At 45.9% G+C, this 23,178-nt stretch overlaps 2 protein-coding genes across 4 annotated transcripts in view; both read right to left on the bottom strand.

Annotated features, from left to right (window-relative positions):
- Positions 1 to 10,480: 10,480 nt before the first annotated feature.
- Positions 10,481 to 18,302, bottom strand: LOC116939021 (uncharacterized). Its single transcript, XM_076064037.1, has 9 exons — positions 17,760 to 18,302; positions 15,386 to 15,522; positions 15,106 to 15,231; positions 14,630 to 14,765; positions 13,603 to 13,684; positions 12,952 to 13,124; positions 12,532 to 12,592; positions 12,228 to 12,345; positions 10,481 to 11,580 (listed from the first exon to the last, which is right to left on the bottom strand). Exons 2-9 carry the CDS (start codon positions 15,520 to 15,522, stop codon positions 10,626 to 10,628), a joined length of 1,788 nt encoding a protein of 595 aa, XP_075920152.1. The 5' UTR covers positions 17,760 to 18,302; the 3' UTR covers positions 10,481 to 10,625.
- Positions 18,303 to 18,872: 570 nt separating this feature from the next.
- Positions 18,873 to 23,178, bottom strand: part of LOC142923111 (exosome complex component 10-like) — a 34,315-nt gene continuing 30,009 nt past the window's right edge. For 2 of the 3 annotated variants that reach the window (XM_076064048.1, XM_076064045.1), the window contains 3 exons: positions 22,860 to 22,933; positions 21,758 to 21,914; positions 18,873 to 21,217 (listed from right to left, as the gene is read on the bottom strand). In XM_076064048.1, the coding sequence (XP_075920163.1) occupies positions 21,213 to 21,217; positions 21,758 to 21,914; positions 22,860 to 22,933 (236 nt within the window). In that variant the 3' untranslated portion in view covers positions 18,873 to 21,212. The remainder of the gene's footprint in view (positions 21,218 to 21,757; positions 21,915 to 22,859; positions 22,934 to 23,178) is intronic. The other variant, XR_012940532.1, reaches the window with a different exon arrangement.

Here is a 23,178-nt window from a genome sequence, read left to right as displayed (position 1 = left end):
TATGGGGTTGAATGCTTTTTGCTATTCACAAAATAAAACAAAAGCAGTCATGCAAATATCTGAATTTTCACAGCACAGCAAAATCAGTTGCACCATTCAATTCCGCTCGTCCAGACGGGGAGAATTCAATCACATTCATTCGATGCGACGTTTCTTATGGGATTTAATGAGCGACAACATTTTGACCCCAAACCGAGAGGATTCTGGGATGTTTGTGTTTTTTGGTAATAACTCTGGAAGGAAACGTCGCAGAACCATCAAGGTGGTACTCGTCCTGCTCGCCTCATCGAGAGAAATCCAAATATATGAATGGTTAAGCTATGGGATATGAAATGGACGAGCGACCAATAAAACAGCATGTATTATGGGGTTGAATGCTTCTTGCTATTCACAAAATAAAACAAAAGCAGTCATGCAAATATCTGAATTTTCACAGCACAGCAAAATCAGTTGCACCATTCAATTCCGTTCGTCCAGACGGGGAGAATTCAATCACATTCATTCGATGCGACGTTTCTTATGGGATTTAATGAGCGACAACATTTTGACCCTAAACCGAGAGGATTCTGGGATTTTTGTGGTTTTTTGGTAATAACTCTGGAAGGACACGTCGCAGACCCATCAAGGTGGTAATCGTACTGCTCGCCTCGTCGAGAGGAATCCATATATATGAATGGTTAAGCTATGTGATATGAAATGAACGAGCGACCAATGAAACAACATGTATTATGGGGTTGAATGCTTTTTGCTATTCACAAAATAAAACAAAAGCAGTCATGCAAATATCTGAATTTTCACAGCACAGCAAAATCAGTTGCACCATTCAATTCCGCTCGTCCAGACGGGGAGAATTCAATCACATTCATTCGATGCGACGTTTCTTATGGGATTTAATAAGCGACAACAGTTTGACCCCAAACGGAGAGGATTCTGGGATGTTTGTGGTTTTTTGGTAATAACTCTGGAAGGAAACGTCGCAGACCCATCAAGGTGGTACTCGTACTGCTCGCCTCGTCGAGAGGAATCCAAATATATGAATGGTTAAGCTATGTGATATGAAATGGACGAGCGACCAATAAAACAGCATGTATTATGGGGTTGAATGCTTCTTGCTATTCACAAAATTAAACAAAAGCAGTCATGCAAATATCTGAATTTTCACAGCACAGCAAAATCAGTTGCACCATTCAATTCCGCTCGTCCAGACGGGGAGAATTCAATCACATTCATTCGATGCGACGTTTCTTATGGGATTTAATGAGCGACAACATTTTGACCCCAAACCGAGAGGATTCTGGGATGTTTGTGTTTTTTTGGTAATAACTCTGGAAGGAAACGTCGCAGAACCATCAAGGTGGTACTCGTACTGCTCGCCTCATCGAGAGGAATCCAAATATATGAGTTGTTAAGCTATGGGATATGAAATGGACGAACGACCAATAAAACAACATGTATTATGGGGTTGAATGCTTTTTGCTATTCACAAAATAAAACAAAAGCAGTCATGCAAATATCTGAATTTTCACAGCACAGCAAAATCAGTTGCACCATTCAATTCCGCTCGTCCAGACGGGGAGAATTCAATCACATTCATTCGATGCGACGTTTCTTATGGGATTTAATAAGCGACAACAGTTTGACCCCAAACCGAGAGGATTCTGGGATGTTTGTGGTTTTTTGGTAATAACTCTGGAAGGAAACGTCGCAGACCCATCTAGGTGGTACTCGTACTGCTCGCCTCGTCGAGAGGAATCCAAATATATGAATGGTTAAGCTATGGGATATGAAATGGACGAGCGACCAATAAAACAACATGTATTATGGGGTTGAATGCTTTTTGCTATTCACAAAATAAAACAAAAGCAGTCATGCAAATATCTGAATTTTCACAGCACAGCAAAATCAGTTGCACCATTCAATTCCGCTCGTCCAGACGGGGAGAATTCAATCACATTCATTCGATGCGACGTTTCTTATGGAATTTAATGAGCGACAACATTTTGACCCCAAACCGAGAGGATTCTGGGATGTTTGTGTTTTTTTGGTAATAACTCTGGAAGGAAACGTCGCAGACCCATCAAGGTGGTACTCGTACTGCTCGCCTCGTCGAGAGGAATCCAAATATGTGAATGGTTAAGCTATGGGATATGAAATGGACGAGCTACCAATAAAACAGCATGTATTATGGGGTTGAATGCTTTTTGCTATTCACAAAATAAAACAAAAGCAGTCATGCAAATATCTGAATTTTCACAGCACAGCAAACTCAGTTGCACCATTCAATTCCGCTCGTCCAGACGGGGAGAATTCAATCACTTTCATTCGATGCGACGTTTCTTATGGGATTTAATGAGCGACAAAATTTTGACCCCAAACCGAGAGGATTCTGGGATGTTTGTGGTTTTTTGGTAATAACTCTGGAAGGAAACGTCGCAGAACCATCAAGGTGGTACTCGTACTGCTCGCCTCATCGAGAGGAATCCAAATATATGAGTTGTTAAGCTATGGGATATGAAATGGACGAACGACCAATAAAACAACATGTATTATGGGGTTGAATGCTTTTTGCTATTCACAAAATAAAACAAAAGCAGTCATGCAAATATCTGAATTTTCACAGCACAGCAAAATCAGTTGCACCATTCAATTCCGCTCGTCCAGATGGGGAGAATTCAATCACATTCATTCGATGCGACGTTTCTTGTGGGATTTAATGAGCGACAACATTTTGACCCCAAACCGAGAAAATTCTGGGATGTTTGTGGTTTTTTGGTAATAACTCTGGAAGGAAACGTCGCAGACCCATCAAGGTGGTACTCGTACTGCTCGCCTCGTCGAGAAGAATCCAAATATATGAATGTTTAAGCTATGGGATATGAAATGGACGAGCGACCAATAAAACAACATGTATTATGGGGTTGAATGCTTTTTGCTATTCACAAAATAAAACAAAAGCAGTCATGCAAATATCTGAATTTTCACAGCACAGCAAAATCAGTTGCACCATTCAATTCCGCTCGTCCAGACGGGGAGAATTCAATCACTTTCATTCGATGCGACGTTTCTTGTGGGATTTAATGAGCGACAACATTTTGACCCCAAACCGAGAGAATTCTGGGATGTTTGTGGTTTTTTGGTAATAACTCTGGAAGGAAACGTCGCAGACCCATCAAGGTGGTACTCGTACTGCTCGCCTCGTCGAGAAGAATCCAAATATATGAATGTTTAAGCTATGGGATATGAAATGGACGAGCGACCAATAAAACAACATGTATTATGGGGTCTCTCATTTACCATGCCTCCTGTGTGTTCCCCACGTCCCTAAGTCGCTTGTATCGCTGCATTGTCTTGGTGTCCTTGTAATTCCCGTGTCTCAAAGTCCATGTATCTCCTTGGCACTCAACTACCCCTGTGCCTCCACATGTCCCTGTCTCCCCGTGTCTCACCATGCCAAAGGGGTTGACGAACGTCTGCAGGACACGCGCTGCCTTCATCTGGGACGTGGAGCTCTGAGCAGTGCGAGCCTCGTTCTGCTGCTCTTCGCTGTCCTGCACACCACAGCAGAGCGCAGAGCGCTACAGCACATCGCAGCGCACTACAGCAACATGACAGCAATTTCAGCACAGCTCAGAATGCGACAGCACACAAGAGAACGCACAGAACGCCCCAGCACATGATGGCTAACACAGCAAACACAGCACGGTACAGAAAGCTACAGCACACGAGATCACACACAGTGCTTTCGCCAGCGGTGTGGGAGATGAGACATGGGTTGGTTGTGGTCGTGTGAGGATGTTGGGCTCACGTCAAACAGGGTGAGGACCGGGCGCGTGGCAGGCACCGCCCTCCGTGCTCCCTCCACTGCACCACACAAAGACAAAAGTCAAAGATCCTCAATAAAGCCTTGAAAAGACTTTTAGGGCAAGTGCTGTTAGCGAGCATCTACGAAGGTCAGCACAGAACACGAAGGGGATGGGAGGACCAACACTACACCCAGCCACCTTTGTCTCCCCAGTGCTGATGCTTTACACGCACTGAGTACTCATTTAAGGCTGAATTAATCTAAGGGAGCCCCAGGACCGGTTTAGATATTCGTCACCGGTGTTGGCCATAAGCAGCAATCGAACTTGGGTCGCCAGGTTAATAGTGCAGCACGCTAACCAGCTAAACTACTGCTGTTCGTCGTGACCGGGAATGGAACTTAGGCCATCAGGAACGTGCCACTACACACACCACTGCACAACCGTTCTCTAGTGACATACAGACATACGCTAGCACAGAAGATGCACAGAGATACAGACTGAACAATACACACGTGAACACACTCACCCACACACGCGCAATAATATACACGGCCACACACCTGTTGCAACCGCTGACACACAAGACATACGCATGCAGACAGGCAAATAAAGACACGTTAACACCTGTTTGACCACTAGTGGGCGGTATATACTCCGCGAAGGGACAGTCCTTTCTAACTACTGGTCGTAGGTTGGTTTCCTCAAGGTCCTTTCCCAGTCTGTTGGTCAGTAGTTGAGTGGTCCATATTTCTGCTGGACGCTTGGTTTCGTTCTTGATTGTCCGTGACAGGTCGTTGAGTTCTTCTGTTATCATTTGAATTCCTGTAAAGTCTTCAACTTCTTCATCTTCTGGATCCCTATGCTGCTCCGGCATTGACTGTGCCCATATTTGTCGGGATTCAAGGTTCATGACGGGTTTAAGGCGATTCAGTAGTTCGATCCCAATGATCAGCTCTTTTCCTGGGTTCTGCACGACATATAGTGGATGGCTCATGTTGACTTTGTTGAACGTGAGCTTCATCATGACCTTGCCCAATGGCCGCATGTGGGTCCCTTCGCATCCTGAATAGGTGAGCCTACTTGGCATCATCTGTAACGTTTCATTCTTCCTCTGGACGGCAGTCTGGAGTTCATCAAACATGTCTCTGGATATCATGGATATTTCTGCTCCCGTTTCACAAAGGCCCTGGCTGGTCAGGGTGTCTTGCAGTATTACTTCCACGTGGACTCGTCCGACCGGTCCTACGGGAATTAATTCCCCCAGATGGTACCCTTTACCCTCTGGTACCACCTCGGTGACTGCTTTGGGGTTTCTTGAGTTTCTTATGTTCTCTTGGGCTATCTTTGCGTTGGGTGCGTCCTCTTCCTGCGTGTGTTCTGTTGGTATTCTTGTCTTGGCTGTTCGCATGGGAGTCTTCATACTCTCTTGATGTTCTCTTTCCATCCGAATATAGTGAGCGTATCGACTCCTGTTGGCTGCCTGTGGTCTATGCCCCATTGCTAGCGGAGGCGGCAGTGGGAGACGATATGGGGATTGGTTCGGTGGGCGTCGGCCTCCGCGGGGTAGGTATGATCCGTCATTCGCTCTCCATCCTCCATAGTTCCAAGATCCGCCCTCTTCTATATTCCAGGGCTGTGGCGGCCGTGGGTGCCAGGTCCCCCATGACCCGTTGTCCGGCGTGTTGCTGCTGAGTTTTGATCCTAGTGGATTTGGCGCCCTCTCCTGGGGTGTTTCATGTTCGTTCCGGGTGGTTCTGTTGTTATTCCCTGGAGACTCGTTTCCCTCCAGATTGAGACGTTCTTTGTCTTTGGTGATGATGTGTGTTTTAGCTGTGCTAGTGGTTCTCCGTCCGTTCACCCAGGCCGTGTGGGCCTTGCTTTCAATCTGGGGCAAAGAGGCAGTCTCGGGGTCTAGCATCGTTCCTACTATCTTCACTATTTCAGGTCTTAGTGATTGGAAGAACATAACTTTTAATATCTTCCCTTCTTCCTGGGCGTTGTCCACGTCACCTGCGGAATTTGCTCTCTTGAGGCGTAGGAGATAATCTCGTGGGTCTTCGTCCGCACGCTGAGTCATCAATTTTGCCGCGTTCAATCCTTCAGATAGTGTGGAGTATTCCCCAAATCTATTAACTACTGCTCGGCTTAATTGCTTAAAATCGCTCTTGACCCTATTTGGCAGGGATGTTACCCATGGTCTGGCGGTTTCATGTAAGCTCCTTGACAATAAACATGCTTTTTCTGCTGATTTACCCAGACCCCGGATCTTAGCCTCCTGTCCTACTGTAGCTATGTGGTTGTGTATATCCCTGGTTTTGTTGTGTGGATCGAAATAGGGAATTCTGACGAGCGCTTTGTCCATCAATTTCAGAGTCTTACTACTGAATGAGTATTCGGACAGTTGATCGTCGTCAGAGGCGTCAGATTCAGAGGATTTGTCACTCGAGCTGTCCCTGCCTTCGCTATCACTACTGTCATGTTTCCCGTGTCTGTGTCGTGGTCTCCCTCTGTCCGAGGATTCGTATCTGTCCCGTGGCTTGTGTCCCTTATTTCTCTTATGTGGGTCTTGTGATCCATGCCTGTGGGTTGGTGTGCGTGATCTCCTTGAGCTGTGTCTATGTGGTGAGTGTTTTTGTCCTTGACCTTCACGCCGTCTACTACGTGTGTGGTGGCTGCTAGGTGATGTGCTGTGTTTATGTTTGTCTTGTGCTACATGGTTGTCGGGATTCCTGTGTTTGTCATTTGTGGTGCGGGTGGTTTTGCGTTGGTAATTTGTATGTGTCGTGCATTTCTCTGGTGAGCTGTCCCTTGTACCCGTGTTATGTTGGTCATGTTTGCGTGAGGTGCGTTTCTCTGGTGAGCTGTCTGAGCTATCTGCATCTGATGGGTCATGTTGGCGTGATGTACGCCTTCCTGGAGAGTGATCCCTGCTGTAGGTTCCACGTCGGTCATGCTTACGTGAGGTGCGTTTTCCAAGTGAGCTGTCTCTGTCATCTGCACCATGTCGGTCGCACTTGCGTAGCGTGCGTCTTTCTGGTGAGCTGACTGAGCTATCTGGAACTGGTTGGTCATGTTTGCGCGAGGTGCGCTTCTCCGGAGAGTAGTCCCTGCCATAGATTCCACGTCGGTCGTGCCTGCGTGGAAGGAGTCTACCAAGTGAGCTGTCTCTGTCATCTGCATCATGTCGGTCGTACTTGCGTAGCGTGCGTCTTTCTGGTGAGTTGTCTGTCATGTTGCTCGTTTCGCCCCAGCTCCGCCCTTTGTCGCTCTATCAGTACAGAATACCCTGGTGACTTAGGGTTAATATTTTGCCTCTCTCTAACCTCGGGGTGGTCGGCCTCCTGTTTTCCTGTTTGTGTCCGTATTTCCCCTTCCCTCTCCTCGATTTGCGAGGGGGTTTCTTTATCAAAATCGCTTTGCATGGTAGCCAAGTTCATATAATTCGCTTTAAAGTTTAATGAGTGTGGATTGGTGTGTTTATAGTTTAGGTTCCCGAGTTCATATCTCATCGCAGGAAACAGATCTTACGCAAAAATTTCAGGAAAGAATCACACGACCACTTCTGTATTAATCAATTTATTTTCTAATTAAACCTTAACTATAATATGTATGTGAACTCTCAATCTCAGAACTTCAACACGGTATCCACACGGTATCAAGACAGTATCATCAACGACTGTACGATTTCACTTTGATAACACATGGACCCCGCATAAAGCGATGGTTGTTAGTGAAAGAGAGTTATTAGAACTTGCAAATGCTATACTAAACAAAAACCTTAACTTTATAATGAATGATTATACTTGAATTGTCCCCGCAGTATCGCACTCGTTATTGATCATAGATCATATGCAACCCTTATCACGTTGTTAGCACATTGGGTCACAGAACAGGTGATTATTCTGTAGAGTACGCGTGTACGTGCGGCGATTACGAACGAAAGGTACTTTAAAGATTATACGGCGGTAAGAAAAACAATTAAAACAGTTATTATTCTTAAAGGCACAAATCTCAACAGATACATCGGCAGATTATCTGACTACATAATGGCTTGGAGTAAGGGCATGCGATGCTGTGCTCCTTTCCCCTTTAATTGATTGTGGACCAGATCGCCTGATGAGGATCTGGTGGGACACACTCTTCCCCACAAGAGCGTGGCTCTACGGAAGAAGGTGTCAAAAATCAATTCGTATTGATGGATCTGTTGAATATTCATGCGATTAAGAGTACAGCCCACTAAATAGTAAAGAGGACAACTATGGATATACTTATAACGACGGGTGGTTGTCACTCGGTCTCGATGTGACGCCTTCACAGCCACTGATGGCCGATAGACTTGAGTGTTGGCTTCTGGTTAAGGACCCGTGTATGTTTGAATGACATGAATTGTTTTGAATAGTCAGTGTTCGGAGTCGATCTTTGTGTAAAACAGACGCCTGCTTGTCGTGTGGTGAGAGGGCGGTGCGCGTCATACGTATAAGTCAATTCGGCGGTCACCGTGTTGAACGGATTCGGATGTCGTCGATACGCTGCTGCAGTTCAGAACGCGGTCGGTAGATGGCGCCCACAGCTCGCTCGCAGCGTGCACGGTGGTTGAGTGTTGACCCGGGTGCGCACTCGGCTGGCGATGCACGGTGTGCACGCAGCCTCGTCGCCAAACAGCGACCCTCACCACCCCGGCGGCAGCAGAGACCTCCGCGTCGGCAGAGGCTGACCCACGCAGGGGCGAGTTGAGCTGTCAAGCGGGTCTTGCCCGCCTGCAGATGAGAAGGGGAGCCGCTCCGATGAGTCGAGCCCCCGATGGCCGGCTCCGGTGAGCCGATCGAACTCATCTGAGTTCCGATGAACTGCGGACGAGTCGAGCCGACCCGCTGGTCGCAGCTCGCTCCTGAGTCGACCCCCTGGTCGAACTGAGGTTTCCATGCTCAGGATCCTCTTTTTATGCCCAAAAATCCCTTCACTTGGATCCTGCCCACAAGGCGGGGTTTCTTTCGATTTTTGCTGTCAGGATTTGTCCGTATGTATCTGCGTCCGTGTGTGTGTCCGTACGTGTGTCAGTGTGTGTCCTTGTGTGGATCACCCACGGTATATTCCGTTGTCATACTCCTACCATAAAACCCACAAGTAAAACAATCAAATGTTATAAATTGTCTCGAATGCGCCTCCCTGTCTGGGTGCACAACCTGGAGGGAGGGGCGATATTCCCTCCGACTTTCACCGACGCACAAAGAAACGGTTAAGGTTTGTAAAGTTAACATTTATGCTTCACAGTTTCACAGTTATGCTCTGTATGTAACCCAAGTTCTGGGTTACCTTCCACAGTTGTTTCTCCTACCATGGAGAAACAACCCCCTGAGATTCCGATCAAAACCATCACGTTACCATACATAGCAGGCGTTACCAAAAATATTTCCAAAATTCTAAACAAACACAAGATCCAGGTCCGATTCAGTACAATACACAAAATACGTGATCTAATCCCATCCGTAAAGGATGTCATTCCTGACTTACAGTACCCTGGTGTCTACAAACTGAGTTGCATTTGTGGTGATTGCTATATTGGGGAAACGAAGCAACGTATCTGACCGCATTCACGAGCACAAGTCAGATTTGAAACACGATAGGACAAATTATTCTGCTGTGGCTGATCATTGCTACCAAAGTACTCTGCAAGACATCTGGATACCACCAAAGATTTGTCCATGAATCCATCCAGATATACAAACATAGTCGTAACTTCAACCAAGAGGATGGTTTAAAATTGAGCATTCATTGCAAGGATGTTATTAATCAAGTAAAACTTTAGCTGCTTTAGAGTTTATATTCATATCCATATCTCCGGTCTTTTACTCCCAGCCTTACACACTACCATCACTAGGAAATTTGACGTGCAATGTTTCAATCGTGCAAATTTGTCCCCCATCCCACTCTCCCCCGCCCCCCGCCGCCCCCCCCCCCATCCGTTGTACATGAGTACCATGGCCAGGAGCTTCAATAATCTCTGTCCCCCAACACTCACCCCCCTCCCTACCCTGCATCCGTCCTCCCTGGCTCCTCCCCCCTTCTTACCATTTATAATCGCTTGTCACAAATAGCTCTCTCTACTCACCATAGTATTTTTTACTGTGGCTGTTCCACCTGATGACGGAAGCTTGTGTTGCCTCCGAAACATCGTGATTTGATTTAGTTGTTTTCATTGTTTTTTTACTTTTTACCAACGTGACTTTACCGAAGGAACCAGAGTATACTTAACAATATTAAAACATTTAATTCCCACTCACAACCAACATCAGTGATGATAATCTGAATGGGTCCTGGGCCTCTCCTAGGTCAACTCGGCCTCAAATGAGTACCTGGTGCGGTGTGTGTAAACATCGCTACTGTTGAGTCAAAGGCGACCTTCATAAACGCTGTGAAGGCAGGCCATACAGGGGATCGTTGTCGTGTATGTTTTTGTGTGAGTGCGCTTACATGCCCCCTTGTGTGTGAAATTGTTGGGATCCATTATGCGCCTTCTGACAAACAAGCCAGCATCATCGGGAATCAAGGCAAGTTAAGTTAAAACTGATTTTTCTTTCTATTTACCAACATTTATTTGGTATGTTATGTATAATATAGTATTTATTACAGTATAAAATGCAAATGTACAATATTTTTATGAGTTTAACAATGTTTCCCTTTTAAAAGCGGTAAAACAATTTATAGCAATGAGTTATGTGCATTTAAATATAATACATTTTTGACGACCGTCTTATAAACCGTTCGACTTATGAACAGGTGATAAGTCGAGGGCTGCCCATATATTTGACAATATTAAAACATTTAATCCCCCTCAACACTTCCCCCACAACAACAGACGAACTTAATAAGAGCGCGTCCGAACCGATGCAATCTCTTGCGGATGGTTGGTGATTGGGATTTGGGGACCTCAATATTTTTTTCTGCACTGTCCATGTCACTCTGTACCATGGCTTTCATTTGTTCAGCATCGTGAGGCTTAGAGTCTGCCTTAACCGTGCTCTCGGACTCCAGGAGAGGGTTAACAGTGTCGTCTGCGTTTATAGGCAGAGGCAATATGGAGCCCATGCTCGTCTCGGCTCCATTTTGGGTCGCCTCATCGACTGCCTCAATTGAAATATGAAATTCCTCAATATCCAGAGGCTTGATGTCCGCATCAATTCTGGTCTCCGACTCTGGGAGGGGGTCAGCAATTGATGCTGTCGAAGACACAGCAGTGTTCACATCTTCCACCTGAATGCTGCATTTTGTGGTGGATGTTGAGCTAGTGGCTGTAGGCATCTCCACATCCAAAATGGTTCCGGCGCTTAATGCAACAGAAGCAGAAGCCAGGAAGGCGTCAGTCCTTGGCTCAATTAAGGGGACTGCAACGGCGGCTGGAGATGGAAGGAAAGTGGCAGTGGACACCTTAGTGGCCAAAATGGGAATTGCCACTCCGGAAGAGCTGCTGCAAAATGATTCGACTGGAATTTGGCCAGGAGAAGTAAGTTGTGGAATTGAGGGAAGGTGGCAAGGTGCTGGAGCCGGGATGAAGAAGTTGTTGGGGTCCGAATCCAGCCAGCATAATTTGTAGGGGTCCATTGTCTTGGAAGGGATGTTGTAGGGGTCCAGAATAGGGAAGGACTTGGTTGCAGGAGCCAGATGGGAGTTGATCTTGCATGCTGGTGCCTGGTGAAGTCCAGGTGGTGGAGCTGGAGCTGCACTCATCCATGGGTGCTTGAGAGCACTTTTCGGAGTTAGACGGTCATTTGGGTTCCAGCTGAAAACAAAGAGACAAGTACCGATGAGAAGATCAGCAAAATATACATACCCAAATTACACATTATAGTGATACAATAAACTTACATCCACTTGATAAAGTATCTAAGGGTTTGCAGGTATGTGAAGATAGGTATGGTAAGTCCACGCTCAAAGTGTGCGTACACAATGTGTTATCGCTAAAGTAAAGTTCTTCCATTCGGGTACGGGCTTTCTGAGCGGTTCATGACAAACAACTTTATTCAGCTGCATGGCTGAGCAGTATAGGAATTCTAGGTATATGCGCGGAATAATATAATAGTACGTGGTGGCGTACCCTTATCACAGTTTTTTTTTCTCGCCATGGGATGACTGCAAGCTCATTTTATAGTGAAAATGTGCAAATGTGCATGGTTTTTATTTGTTTATCTCTGTAATGTGTAAACGGTAATTCCTCACTAAATGCATTTTTTCTTAATACAGAACATCTATTAGCACGTTAAATGAGGATACAGTACTGCATTTGCCCTTTCATTCTTTACCTAGTTTCTTCTGCAGAGAGATGCAAGATAGCTGTACATTGCAAAGGGGATGCATATTCCCTTATGATATAGAAATTTACTGGAATTTTGTTACAGTTGAGGGAAACTCAAAGAGTGGGACACTCACCATAGGATGGAGCTGATGAAGTCCAGGAACAATGGGTCTCTCGTTTTCAGAAACTCCTTGAGCGGGCAACACTGAGGGGTCTCCTGCAGACATTCCTTGGTCAGTTGCCCAAAGAAGTCTGCAGTGGGTACAATCGCAAACGATGTCATGCATTAAAATATTATTCATGTGCACAAGGCTGTGATGTACAATGAAGGCTGTGAAGGACGTGGGGAAACAACCCAACTTTCACGTAATTGTGCAGCCAGACGAGTGATGTTGTAACACCTAATCGCATATTAAAAATAAAATTTGCAGTACTCACTGAAATACCGAGGACCGTCTGGTGCAGCGTGCAGCATCTCAAAGGGTGGTGTTCCCACAATCTGAAAATAAACGATACATTTGATCTCATGTCACTGGCAAGTTAAGAGGCGTTTTCTGTACGTACTTACATACATGGTTCGTATCATATTGATTAAATTATTCATTATTGAGTAATCACTTGATTTCACGTAACATGAAGCTGTTTAAAATTGAATTTGTACTCAAAGTCAAATGAGCATTGAGGCAGTGATCATAGCCTGGCTGCAGCCCTGAGTCAGTGGTAAAACTCCATTCATACGTCACAGGTGAATATCGACACTGTAGGGCTGAATAAACCCCAACCAGATTTAAACCCTAACCAGATTTAAACCCACAATCTTTCGCTAATAAATATACAAAATTATAAAATTAATGTTACCTTTGTGATGCCAGCGATCTCCTGACTCTCGCTGCTCATTGACATCAGTCGTTTGCCGACAGATATCTCAGCTAGTATGCACCCGGCAGCCCACATGTCAATTGATGTTCCAAACGGCTGGCCCAGCAAGACTTCGGGAGCGTTGTATCCGGGCGTCCCAAAGAAATCATCGGCTGGAGAAAAATAAAAAATACAATATTGCTTAGGTGGCCTGTAGGAGTCATAGTTTCACTAAAAGAATCCCCAATGTGTTCGCACCCTGTCCTGCATGATATGTGACAGTTTTCAAGTTTCAAGTTTTCATTTATTAGGTATAGCCCTGTGAGCCATGCGGCTCTTAAGTCGGGTGCAACCGCAACAAACAGAATATGACAGGACGTGATTTTACACGGAAGTGGACATTCCCAATGCACGGTTGTGAATTGGAGGTCGTAAGGAGTTGTGAGAATTCCCTTAATACCTCGTGTGGAGCTACCATGCGCAGGCATCACTGCGTGATGATCACTGCGTGATGCCTGTTCACATCCGCATCGTTCACGCAATTTGCATTAACGACGCTATATAAAACACAAAATTATTCCAGATAACAGGATCTGTAGGAATATTTAGAAATGTGATGATGTGTATAAATGTATATAAAGTGTAACTTACGAAATTCATATTCAAAAAAACTTCCTCCGAAGTCGGCCAATCGGATGGCTGCCGTGTGGTGATCTTTCACCAAGATGTTTTCCTGAAAAAATTAAGAAAACGGACGCATTATTTGTATTGTATTTAACCAAATGAGAGTCCATTAAGATGATTCCTGTCTGTATGGAAGAATGGCGTTCATTTTGTGCACTGTACATCTAACGTTATAAGTGTAAATGAATTATTTCTCGAGTCGGAAGCAGGGGGATCAATAACTCTCGTAAAGATGATCCAATACAACATCTTGTACTGAAGTTGGTCATGAAAACAAAACACTTATAATGGGAAGAATTGACATGGCGACTCTTCTCATCGGCGCGAACGGAGTTGTTCCGCAATTCAGGATGGTAAAAAAAGAAAAACCTGAATAATTACGTACAAGAATGAAAATAGGGTCACGGATAATTGGTGTTTCTGTGGACTCTACAGCTGCCATGGATAATGGGAGTCATAGGTAATATGATCACGGATAAGAGCTCTTCTGTATGAGGCAGCTGTGATGGGAATTCAACTGGCCACCACGTGGCAAAGAGCTACAGGTGCATGAGGCGCATACACTGCTCGATATGTTTAAAAGATCACCGTAAAGGTGCAGGCCTGCAATTATTTGCTCACCCCTCTACTTCCAGAAAGGCCTCCATCATTGAGTAGGTCGAGAGAGCTACTTAAATGGTTTTGGGCTACTCGTATACACAGCCAAATGTCTCAAAAGTGGTCGGAGTACCCACACTTTACGCCACCACTTGTGACTTTGTGATGAACTGTGTTGTACTTATTTATCCTTCTGGGTGTATAGAGGTGGTGGGTGGGTGGGTGGTTGGAGAGTTGGGATTTCAGAACCTGTCCACTGTTGCAATTGCCAAGCCGGGAGATCAAATTTAATCGATTCCCTCTGGGTTTAAAGTCTAGTGTGCTACCCATGACACCATGGCAGCGTCCCTTAGACCTGCTTAATTCCTCTAAAAGAAATGTAATGATAAACCCTTACCAGCTTGAGGTCCCCATGGACTACGCCGTTCTTCTTCAGGAAGGCCAGCACTTCCATCAGGGATCGGGCGTATCTCTTGACGGAGGACAGAGTAAATGCTCCGTTCGAGTTCACCATGTCAAAGAGGCTGCCCGCGCTGACAACGGAAAACGCACAACACACAGAGTGCAGGATGGTTAATTAAACACAGCATCAAGCACAAAGGCACCAGCACATCCACACATGCACGGCAAGTCCTAGAACACTAAAAGTGAGGTAAGACATTCGAGGTGTAACAATGCATGGAATACGTGCTGACTGCAGATAGTTGTTTTCTTTTTTGCAAACTGGTTACGAAATGGTTAATGCATCTGCTTCTTAACAATGCAGTGTAGCATAGCTAAGGATTGAGCACTGATCGAGATGAAGCAGCTGCCAAGCTTGTAGTTTTACACATCCTGTAAGTGTCACGCTTGTAATGGACTTAGTGTTCTTACTTGATGTAGTCCAACACGAGATAATGGTAATCTCCCACGACGAAGTTTTCCTCAAGCCGGATGATGCTTTTGTGTCTCAACATCTTGAGGAAGCCAGCCTCGTTATATACTTCCGCGTCCGTGACGCTGCGTGAAGAAATACAAACACTTCTGAGAATGTCGAAAATAGGATCATCATTAAAATAGAATTCTTCATGTCGAGGTAGGCACACGTGAGTTTGTGTTGCAGGAAAACTTTTCAGTGAAGATTGTGATGCACAATCATGACTTGGTCTCTCACCTTAATGTGGAGTCAATCATCTTGAGGGCCATCTCCTTGTGGTTCCTGTGGTCCCAGCATCTGAACACCTGGCCAAATGTTCCTTCACCCAGTTTTTCCAAAACCGCATAGCGATTGTTGAGGAGATGTGTCGCCATCTGGTTAAGAGGGAGTGGTGCAGAAGAGTGCAAGCAATCAGTACAAGTGGCCGTTTTGACAGTAGTTTCCTAACTCCTCATTACTCTTTAAATTGAAATTAGTTCCAATAAAAAAAATCCACATGGGGTTAACTCAACCCGGCATGCCCCTTGGGTTCATTAAATAGGTTCGACTTTTTCAGTCGACAGAGGTTGTCTCATGGAGATAACTGGTCATGGCCAGAGAAACGTGGATTTGAGTAAACTTGCTAAAGGCCACCAGTGGAGGTTTTGTGGTTTTGTGTGAACAGACACTTTGATGATTTACATGAATCAAGGCTCATTAACGGGTTATGACTTTAAATTGGCCAAATAAGTGCTCAAACGGTGCTGGACAATTGTTGCACCCAGTCTCTTCAATTGTAAGCAAGTACAGCCCTGCAATTGCTTGCTCATACAGCTTATGGTGAAAGGGCCTCCACGAGAGGGATCTCTATAGAGTAGTCTATCTGCTCTTTCCCCCTAATGAGACGTATTGATAGAGGTGGGAGTCGCCACACTCGACCACATCACACACGACTTGCTGCCAAACTACCACCTGTGGTGTAACATTTTCACTTCTGGGTGAACATTAAATAAACCCAAGAGGAGGACATCCGTGGAGATGGAGCAATGAAATCAGCTCGTTTTTAGATACTAGATGGATTGTTGCATCGAAGGACTTGTGGGAGATGGTAAAAGCTTATCAGGCCTTCATCCACCAATCAATTGATCATGTCTGATGATAGCCTTTATTTCCTGCTTGCATACATTCAGCAAGTTCGCAACATTTCTCTCCCTTATCTACTCCTCTCATATCGCTAAATAGGTATCTTAAGTTTGGATATTTTGTCAACTGTCTTTTATAGTTATTTCTTGCCTATATATCTCATTCATACTATATCTCTTGTCTACAACTCCTTACACCTCTAAATCTTATTTGTATCTAGTTTTATCTAATTGTACGACTTAATTTTGTCCGTATCTCATATCATATCCCTACATGTCTTTGTCTTGTTTGTGTCCTAATTTCATCTCTCTGCATCACCTATGTAGGTGTGATACACACGTGATAAAGCTAAATCACAGGCATAGGTATGCAGTACAGACAGGAAAAAGAGCTTCATATCTCACCGGATTTCTCCAGCATAAATAAAGATTCTGATATCTTTGATTTGAAGCTTTCGTTACTGCAGGAATCCATACTCTCTGGTTCTTTCGGTAAAAGTCATGTAGATAGTAAAAAAAATAATGAAAGAAATCACGACGTTTCGGTCGCAACACAAGCGGCCGTCTTCAGGTGAGAAAAATTATCTGCTGTTGTGGTTTTATATAGGCACGGGGAGGAGGAGTTTGGCTGTAGAGAGGGGGAGGGTTTGTGGTGTGCATGGACGTGTAGGGCTGTAGAAATTAGCAAGTAAATTGACTTGTAGTCATCGGACAACAAGACACACGGGTGGGTGAGTGAAAATCAGAGAAGATGGATTCAGATTGAGCAATCATTGGAAGGATGTGATCAACTACGTTATATTTTAACTGCTATGATTTTCACTCACCCACCCGTGTGTCTTGTTGTCCGATTACTACAAGTCAATTTACTTGCTAATTTCTCCAGCCCCACCCGTCCATGCACACCACAAACCCTCCCCCTGTGAACCTCTACAGCCAAACTCCTCTTCCCCCCCCCCCCCCCGTGCCTAACCCCTACAGCCAAACTCCCCCCCCCCCCCCCGTGCCTAACCCCTACAGGCAAACTCCCCCCCCCCCCGTGCCTAACGCAACAGCCAAACTCCCCCCCCCCCCCGTGCCTAACCCCTACAGCCAAACTCCTCTTCCCCCCCCCCCCAGTGCCTAACCCCTACAGCCAAACTCCCCCCCCCCCCGTGCCTAACGCAACAGCCAAACTCCCCCCCCCCCCGTGCCTAACCCCTACAGGCAACCTCCCCCCCCCCCCCGTGCCTAACGCAACAGCAGATAATTATTCTCACCTGAAGACGGCCGCTTGTGTTGCGACCGAAACAGTTCTAAACTAGTAGTTTTGGTCTATATAACAGCTTTATGTCTTCCTTAATAAATATAAAACAGGTCCCTGCAGGGTGGGCTGGTAGGAACATTGGAATTTTGCGCAATTGTATTACACGGACAGACACATTAATCTATTGCAGGCTGGTACACTCAGTTTACAACTTCGTTCCTACCAGTATAAAATAGATTCTTACCTTGCGTTGAGAAAAACAAAAATATCTTGAAGTTTGGAGACGCGATTCTGCTGCTCGCGGCCGTCGTGGGAGCCCAATCGCGTAGAAGTGAAGTCGCCCCGCCCACGTAATGACGCTACGCTGCCCAGCCCCTCCCCCTTCCGGCGTAGCCACGCCCCCTCCAAACTGTGGCCCCGCCCTCCCACGCCACTCTCCCAACACGGCCCCGCCCCTATGTCTCTCCCACTGTCACGGCTTCTGTACATAGACGCCCGCGTTCTGTATAAATATATTTCCCCAACTCTGTACATTTGTAAATATATACACGGAGTGAAACATTTCTGAACATCGATTTTAATGTATTTAATTCAGTGAATGCAGTGTGAACTGAAATATAGCTTTTGTGTTATGGTCGAAACGTGAGAATTTTTATTGTTTTATATATATTTTATTATTTTATTGTTTCCCTTCAACGTGACTTTACCGAAAGAGCTAAGATTATGAAATATAGCTATTAATATGTATATCCCTGCTAACAGCGTCAGTTATATTTTAAAAATATGTAATAATAATATAACTTTTTTGCGAATGTTTTTATTATTGTGTTAGAGTTATACCAGCGATAATTGAAAGAATACAGGGCATGACGGTGGCCGTGAATACCCGAGGCTTCATGTGGAGCAACAGACCAGGAAGCTTCCACACAGCTTTACCCAGCCGATGAACAGATGCCACTCGACTGATTCGGAGTGAGACTTTGCTATCAAATCGGAGCTGGTCATAAGCACACTGCCCAGGTATGGAAAACTCTCCACTCTCTCGACAACTGCCCCATCACCAATCGGGAGTTGAGGGGGTGGAGTGTTTGATGGCACAAAATACCCAGCCAGGTGCTTAGTTTTGGTGGGGCTGATGGTAAGTTTATAGCACGCTCCAGGTCTAGCAGCAGCGCTTCCAACTTCTTCTAAGTGAACAGCAATCACTAGATCATCAGCATAATGATTGTGAGCAGTCAGGGACTCCAAAAGCATGAAGAAAAAAGTTCAACATTCATTACCACTCCCCACCTTAAACACCTACACACACAGCGACAAAAGACACGTTTGACAAAGTCCCTCCTGCAGGAGAGAAGGCTTAAAAACGTGAAACCAAATTTATTTTTACATCATTTCTTTGCGGTCTACTTGTCAGCACCACAACATCCATGTGGGAACAAGTCATTAAACTGGTAATGCAGGGGGTGCAGGGTTATCAAAAAAGCTTGCGCTTATGTGTGCACATGTGAGTGCTAACATCTATGTTCATGTGATTCTGTTAGAGTGCATGGGCATTGCACGTGTGAAAACTTATTATTTACACGCGCAGGACATGAGTTTCTCATTATTTGATGGAAAGTATTAAAGCTGGTTTATCACTCATTTTGCTGGTGATGCTCAATGTAGCTAGCTGTAGCTGGTATTATCAGCTGTTAATGATAATGTGAGATGATGTTGGTGACACTGGGTGTGTTTTGGGGTGTTGCCGTTGAGTCTGGGTGTTACTGGCCACACAGGGTACTTGTATCCGTGTGTTGTTAACGTCGCAGTTACAGGAGACCCTGTGTGACTCGAGCAGTTGGTATAAACTACGCGTCTTATTTGTACTCTGGTAGACTTTAGGAGTTGCTGTGAACTGTGTTGTTAGAATTTACTGGCCGAACAGATGTCGCTATCAACTCCCATGTATTGTTAGATACTCCAGTTGACTCGGTGTTGCTGTTAACTGCGTGTTGTTCGAATTCGCCAGTTGATCCTGGATGTTGCTGTTAATTGCGTTTGTTGTTGATGTCGCCTCGTATCAATGGGAGACGTTTGTTGTCCGCCCTGCACCAATGCCAGTTCACTCCCCTCCAGGACTCTCACCGCCTCTCTTTACATCTTCATTTTTTCGGCCACGCCTGCCGGAAGCCTCCCCTGCATCACGGAGAAGTGAGCAACCGCGGGTCGCACTGGGATGAAAAGTGGAACACTCCCGACCCACATGCCGGCCGCTCAATATAGGACCACAGAGCTTGAGCAATTGTTGGCACTGGTTCTGGCTATTTACCCCGCTTGTCTGTGTATTATCATGCCTCCACGCGAAAACTGCATGTGTTACAAATTCTACCACGTTTATAGATGGAATTTTCATGCAAGATGCTAAATACATGCAGAATATTATTATTTTTAAGATGTGGAAGGACACACACACATGGAAATGCAAGCATCAGGATTTGAGGACACAGATAGTGACCAGTGAATAAATTAAGAGAACAGCCGCCATTGAGTGATGTGACCGTAGCAGCTGTGCCAGGCTAGGTGCATTTTGAGATTATGGAACACAAAATCACCCACATGGAGATATGCAGACATGTGCTTGGCACAGAGGCACATGAAAACGAATGGTTCTTCAGAAATATTATCTGGCGGGCTACAAAAAGTTAGCGATGTAATATCACGTGCCACGCGTACATGTTACGTCACGTGACTTATTTACGTCATAATGTCAGCTATGTGACAGCTAATCACCATAGTTTGTCTCCAACTCTCATCCCTATCTCTTGTATATCACTTTTCATCTCACTAACCTGTATCTACAGGTTTCCACAGTTGATTCAGGTTTGGTTTGTGCGATTTCACGTATATGCGACTTACCTATTTCTCCACAAAATTCGCTACATGTCTTTTGAACTCACTCTATATGCCACTTTGCGGTCAGATGTGACACAACATTGCATGTGTACGTATATACTACTCGGCAGGACGCTGTCTTGTGCGGTTTTACTTTGTGTGCCCTTTTTTTTGGAACGTATCCACCGCATAAAGTGAGGGAAACCTGTATTTATACCTCGGCAGGCCACTACAAAAGCCTTCACGGGCCAGATGTGCCAGTGGGAGAACCCTGTGTGATGACATGTGCTATAACGCATCGGTGACACACCGACACGCACGGTAACAATGCTACAGGGGGGCACGTGAAGACACAAGCAGACACGAAGTACCACTGACACAAAGCAACACTGTTGACACCGTTGACACTGAGACACACAAAGGCAAGCAGATGCATGTGCAGACACAAAGGCATACGTATACACAGGAACACACGTGAAAATGCACGGAACCGTGATCTATGATCTAAAGGAAGACGCAGCATGCGTAGTGACACGGAGGGACATGGGGACATGCGGGGAACTAACCGAGAGAAGGTGGGACATTACAGAGACATGTGCGTACACATTTAGACATGCGGCGACCCACAGGGACACACAAGGACACGTGGGGTAAACATTTAGATATGCAAGGTCCGACGCGGACACAAAAGACACGTGAATGCACGTAGGGCGACGTAGGTGATGGGAGAGGGATCTCCTACCGGCCACTGTGTCCCTGCATGCACGTCATGCCCCGTGCCGATCCTCTGAAGACTGTACGACCACCTTGCCCCCGCCCGCACAACTTATGCTGCACAAACACACAACGGATACATGCAAATGTGTACTCAACATCAAACACACACCACACAATGTGCATTCATGCGCACAACAGACACCACGCACACGACACAAAAAGCACGCGGAGCACAAAGATTCAACACACTGCGCAATGCACTACACGACGTGTATCGTGGTAATGGTGGTGGGAATGAAGATGATGTTGACAGTGGTACCAATGAATGTGGTTATGATGGTGGTGACGGCATTAATGATGGTGTTAATGACGTTAAAGGTGAAGGCAACACTGGTTACAGAGATGATGGTAATGGTGTTGATGGTGACGGTAACGGTGATGGTGATGAATATGGTGGTTATGACAGTGATCATGGTAGCGGTGATGGTGTTAAAAGTAGTGGAGATAATACTTTAGTTGTAGGGGTGATGGTTGTGTTATTGACCTTACCTGTGAAGATGTGCGTTTTTCCCATGATGATGTACATGTGCGCGTGTCTGTGTACCTGTGAAGATGTGGATGTGCACGTATGTAATTGTGAAGATGTGTGTGTACCTGTGAAGATGTGAGCGTCGGTCTCCGTGTACTCGTGGGGGGTGAAGTCATCTGGCACGAGTGGTGGCGCTGGCGATGAGTCCGAGTCCGCACGCTGCCTTTTCCCTCCGACCTCCGTGACCTCGGCTGCCCCCGGTGCCTCTCTACGTGTGGCACCCTGCCCATGGAAAGGGGTAAGGGAGAGGCCGAACGAGAGAGAATGAAGGCAACACAGTGGGAGGGGGTGGGGAGGGGAGAGCGGCAGTGGGGAGGTATTCTGGTTTGTGTCGGATTTTTGTCTTTTCCCCCAATGTTATCCCCACGATGCTACCAGCATCAAGTCACGAGTCACAGGATAGGGTACCGATTCGTTAACCCTCGTCGAGTTATCACCACCGCACCAGGGAAAGAAAAAACAGTTTATTTCATTATTATTTACTCCTTACCTTTCTTATGCGATTCCCTGTGCACTTTTTTTCATGCGGTTGCAATTTATTTTGCTCAGTCGGTGTAAGCCGCCGAGTTCGCGACGGGTTTCTTTTTACATTTTTATTGCTCTATGCCCATGTACCATTCCCATTCCGCTGTGATGCGCACCGATGCCTACTTTATTGATGGCCAAAATTTGCACGCCACGAAGTAATTCGCTCAAACACATGCAGAATGTTCACAAGAATAACGTATCTGAATTCGTATGCAATTTTGTAAGCAATGTCTTACCCCAACACAGGCTGGTGTTCAGATGGAATGGGAAAGGGCAGCAGTGAGTGGGGAGGGGGTGGGTGGGTGGGGACTTAAGGGCACCAGGAGGGGCCGGGTCCCACGAAGCCCAGTCACAAACGCAAGGCCCGGGGGTGCAGGTCCTGCAACAGGTTCCCAGTTCATACTCTTTGGTTCTATTCGGTAAAGTCACGTAGGTAAAAAATAAAATAACAAAAATCACGACGTTTCGGCCACAACACAAGCGGCCGAAACGTCGTGATTTGTTTTATTTTTTACCTACGTGACTTTACCGAATAGAACCAAAGAGTATGGATCCTTGCAGTCACGAAAGCTTTAAATCTAGGTTCCCAGTTCCCCCATTGGCCGTGGAAACAGCGGAGCGCGAGTGAGCGGGGCGCACCTGTTTCTGCTCTCGCACAGTCGATACGGCGACCGGCTCCTCTTGAGGGCGCTCCACCTTCATCTTCTTCTCCGCTGCAGACACGGGGATCCGTCACTCATGGCGCGTGCGTGCAGTAGTGTGCTGGTTAATGCACTGCAAACCCAGTGACCTGATTTCAATTCCCGCTTCCGATCAACAGCAATGGCAAATATTTTATCAAGTCCTGGGCCTCCCCGAGGTCGACGGAGCCTTAAATAAGTACCGGGCACGATGTGTAATCATCAGTGCTGGGGAAACAAAGGCAGCCGAGCCTGGTGTTGACTACCCACCCCTCGTG

Source organism: Petromyzon marinus, unplaced genomic scaffold, assembly GCF_048934315.1.
Source record: "Petromyzon marinus isolate PM22_M1 ecotype Great Lakes invasive population unplaced genomic scaffold, UKy_Petmar_22M1.pri1.0 PM_Scaffold_29, whole genome shotgun sequence".
Lineage (NCBI taxonomy): Eukaryota > Metazoa > Chordata > Hyperoartia > Petromyzontiformes > Petromyzontidae > Petromyzon > Petromyzon marinus.
This window is presented reverse-complemented; position numbering and strand designations above follow the sequence as displayed.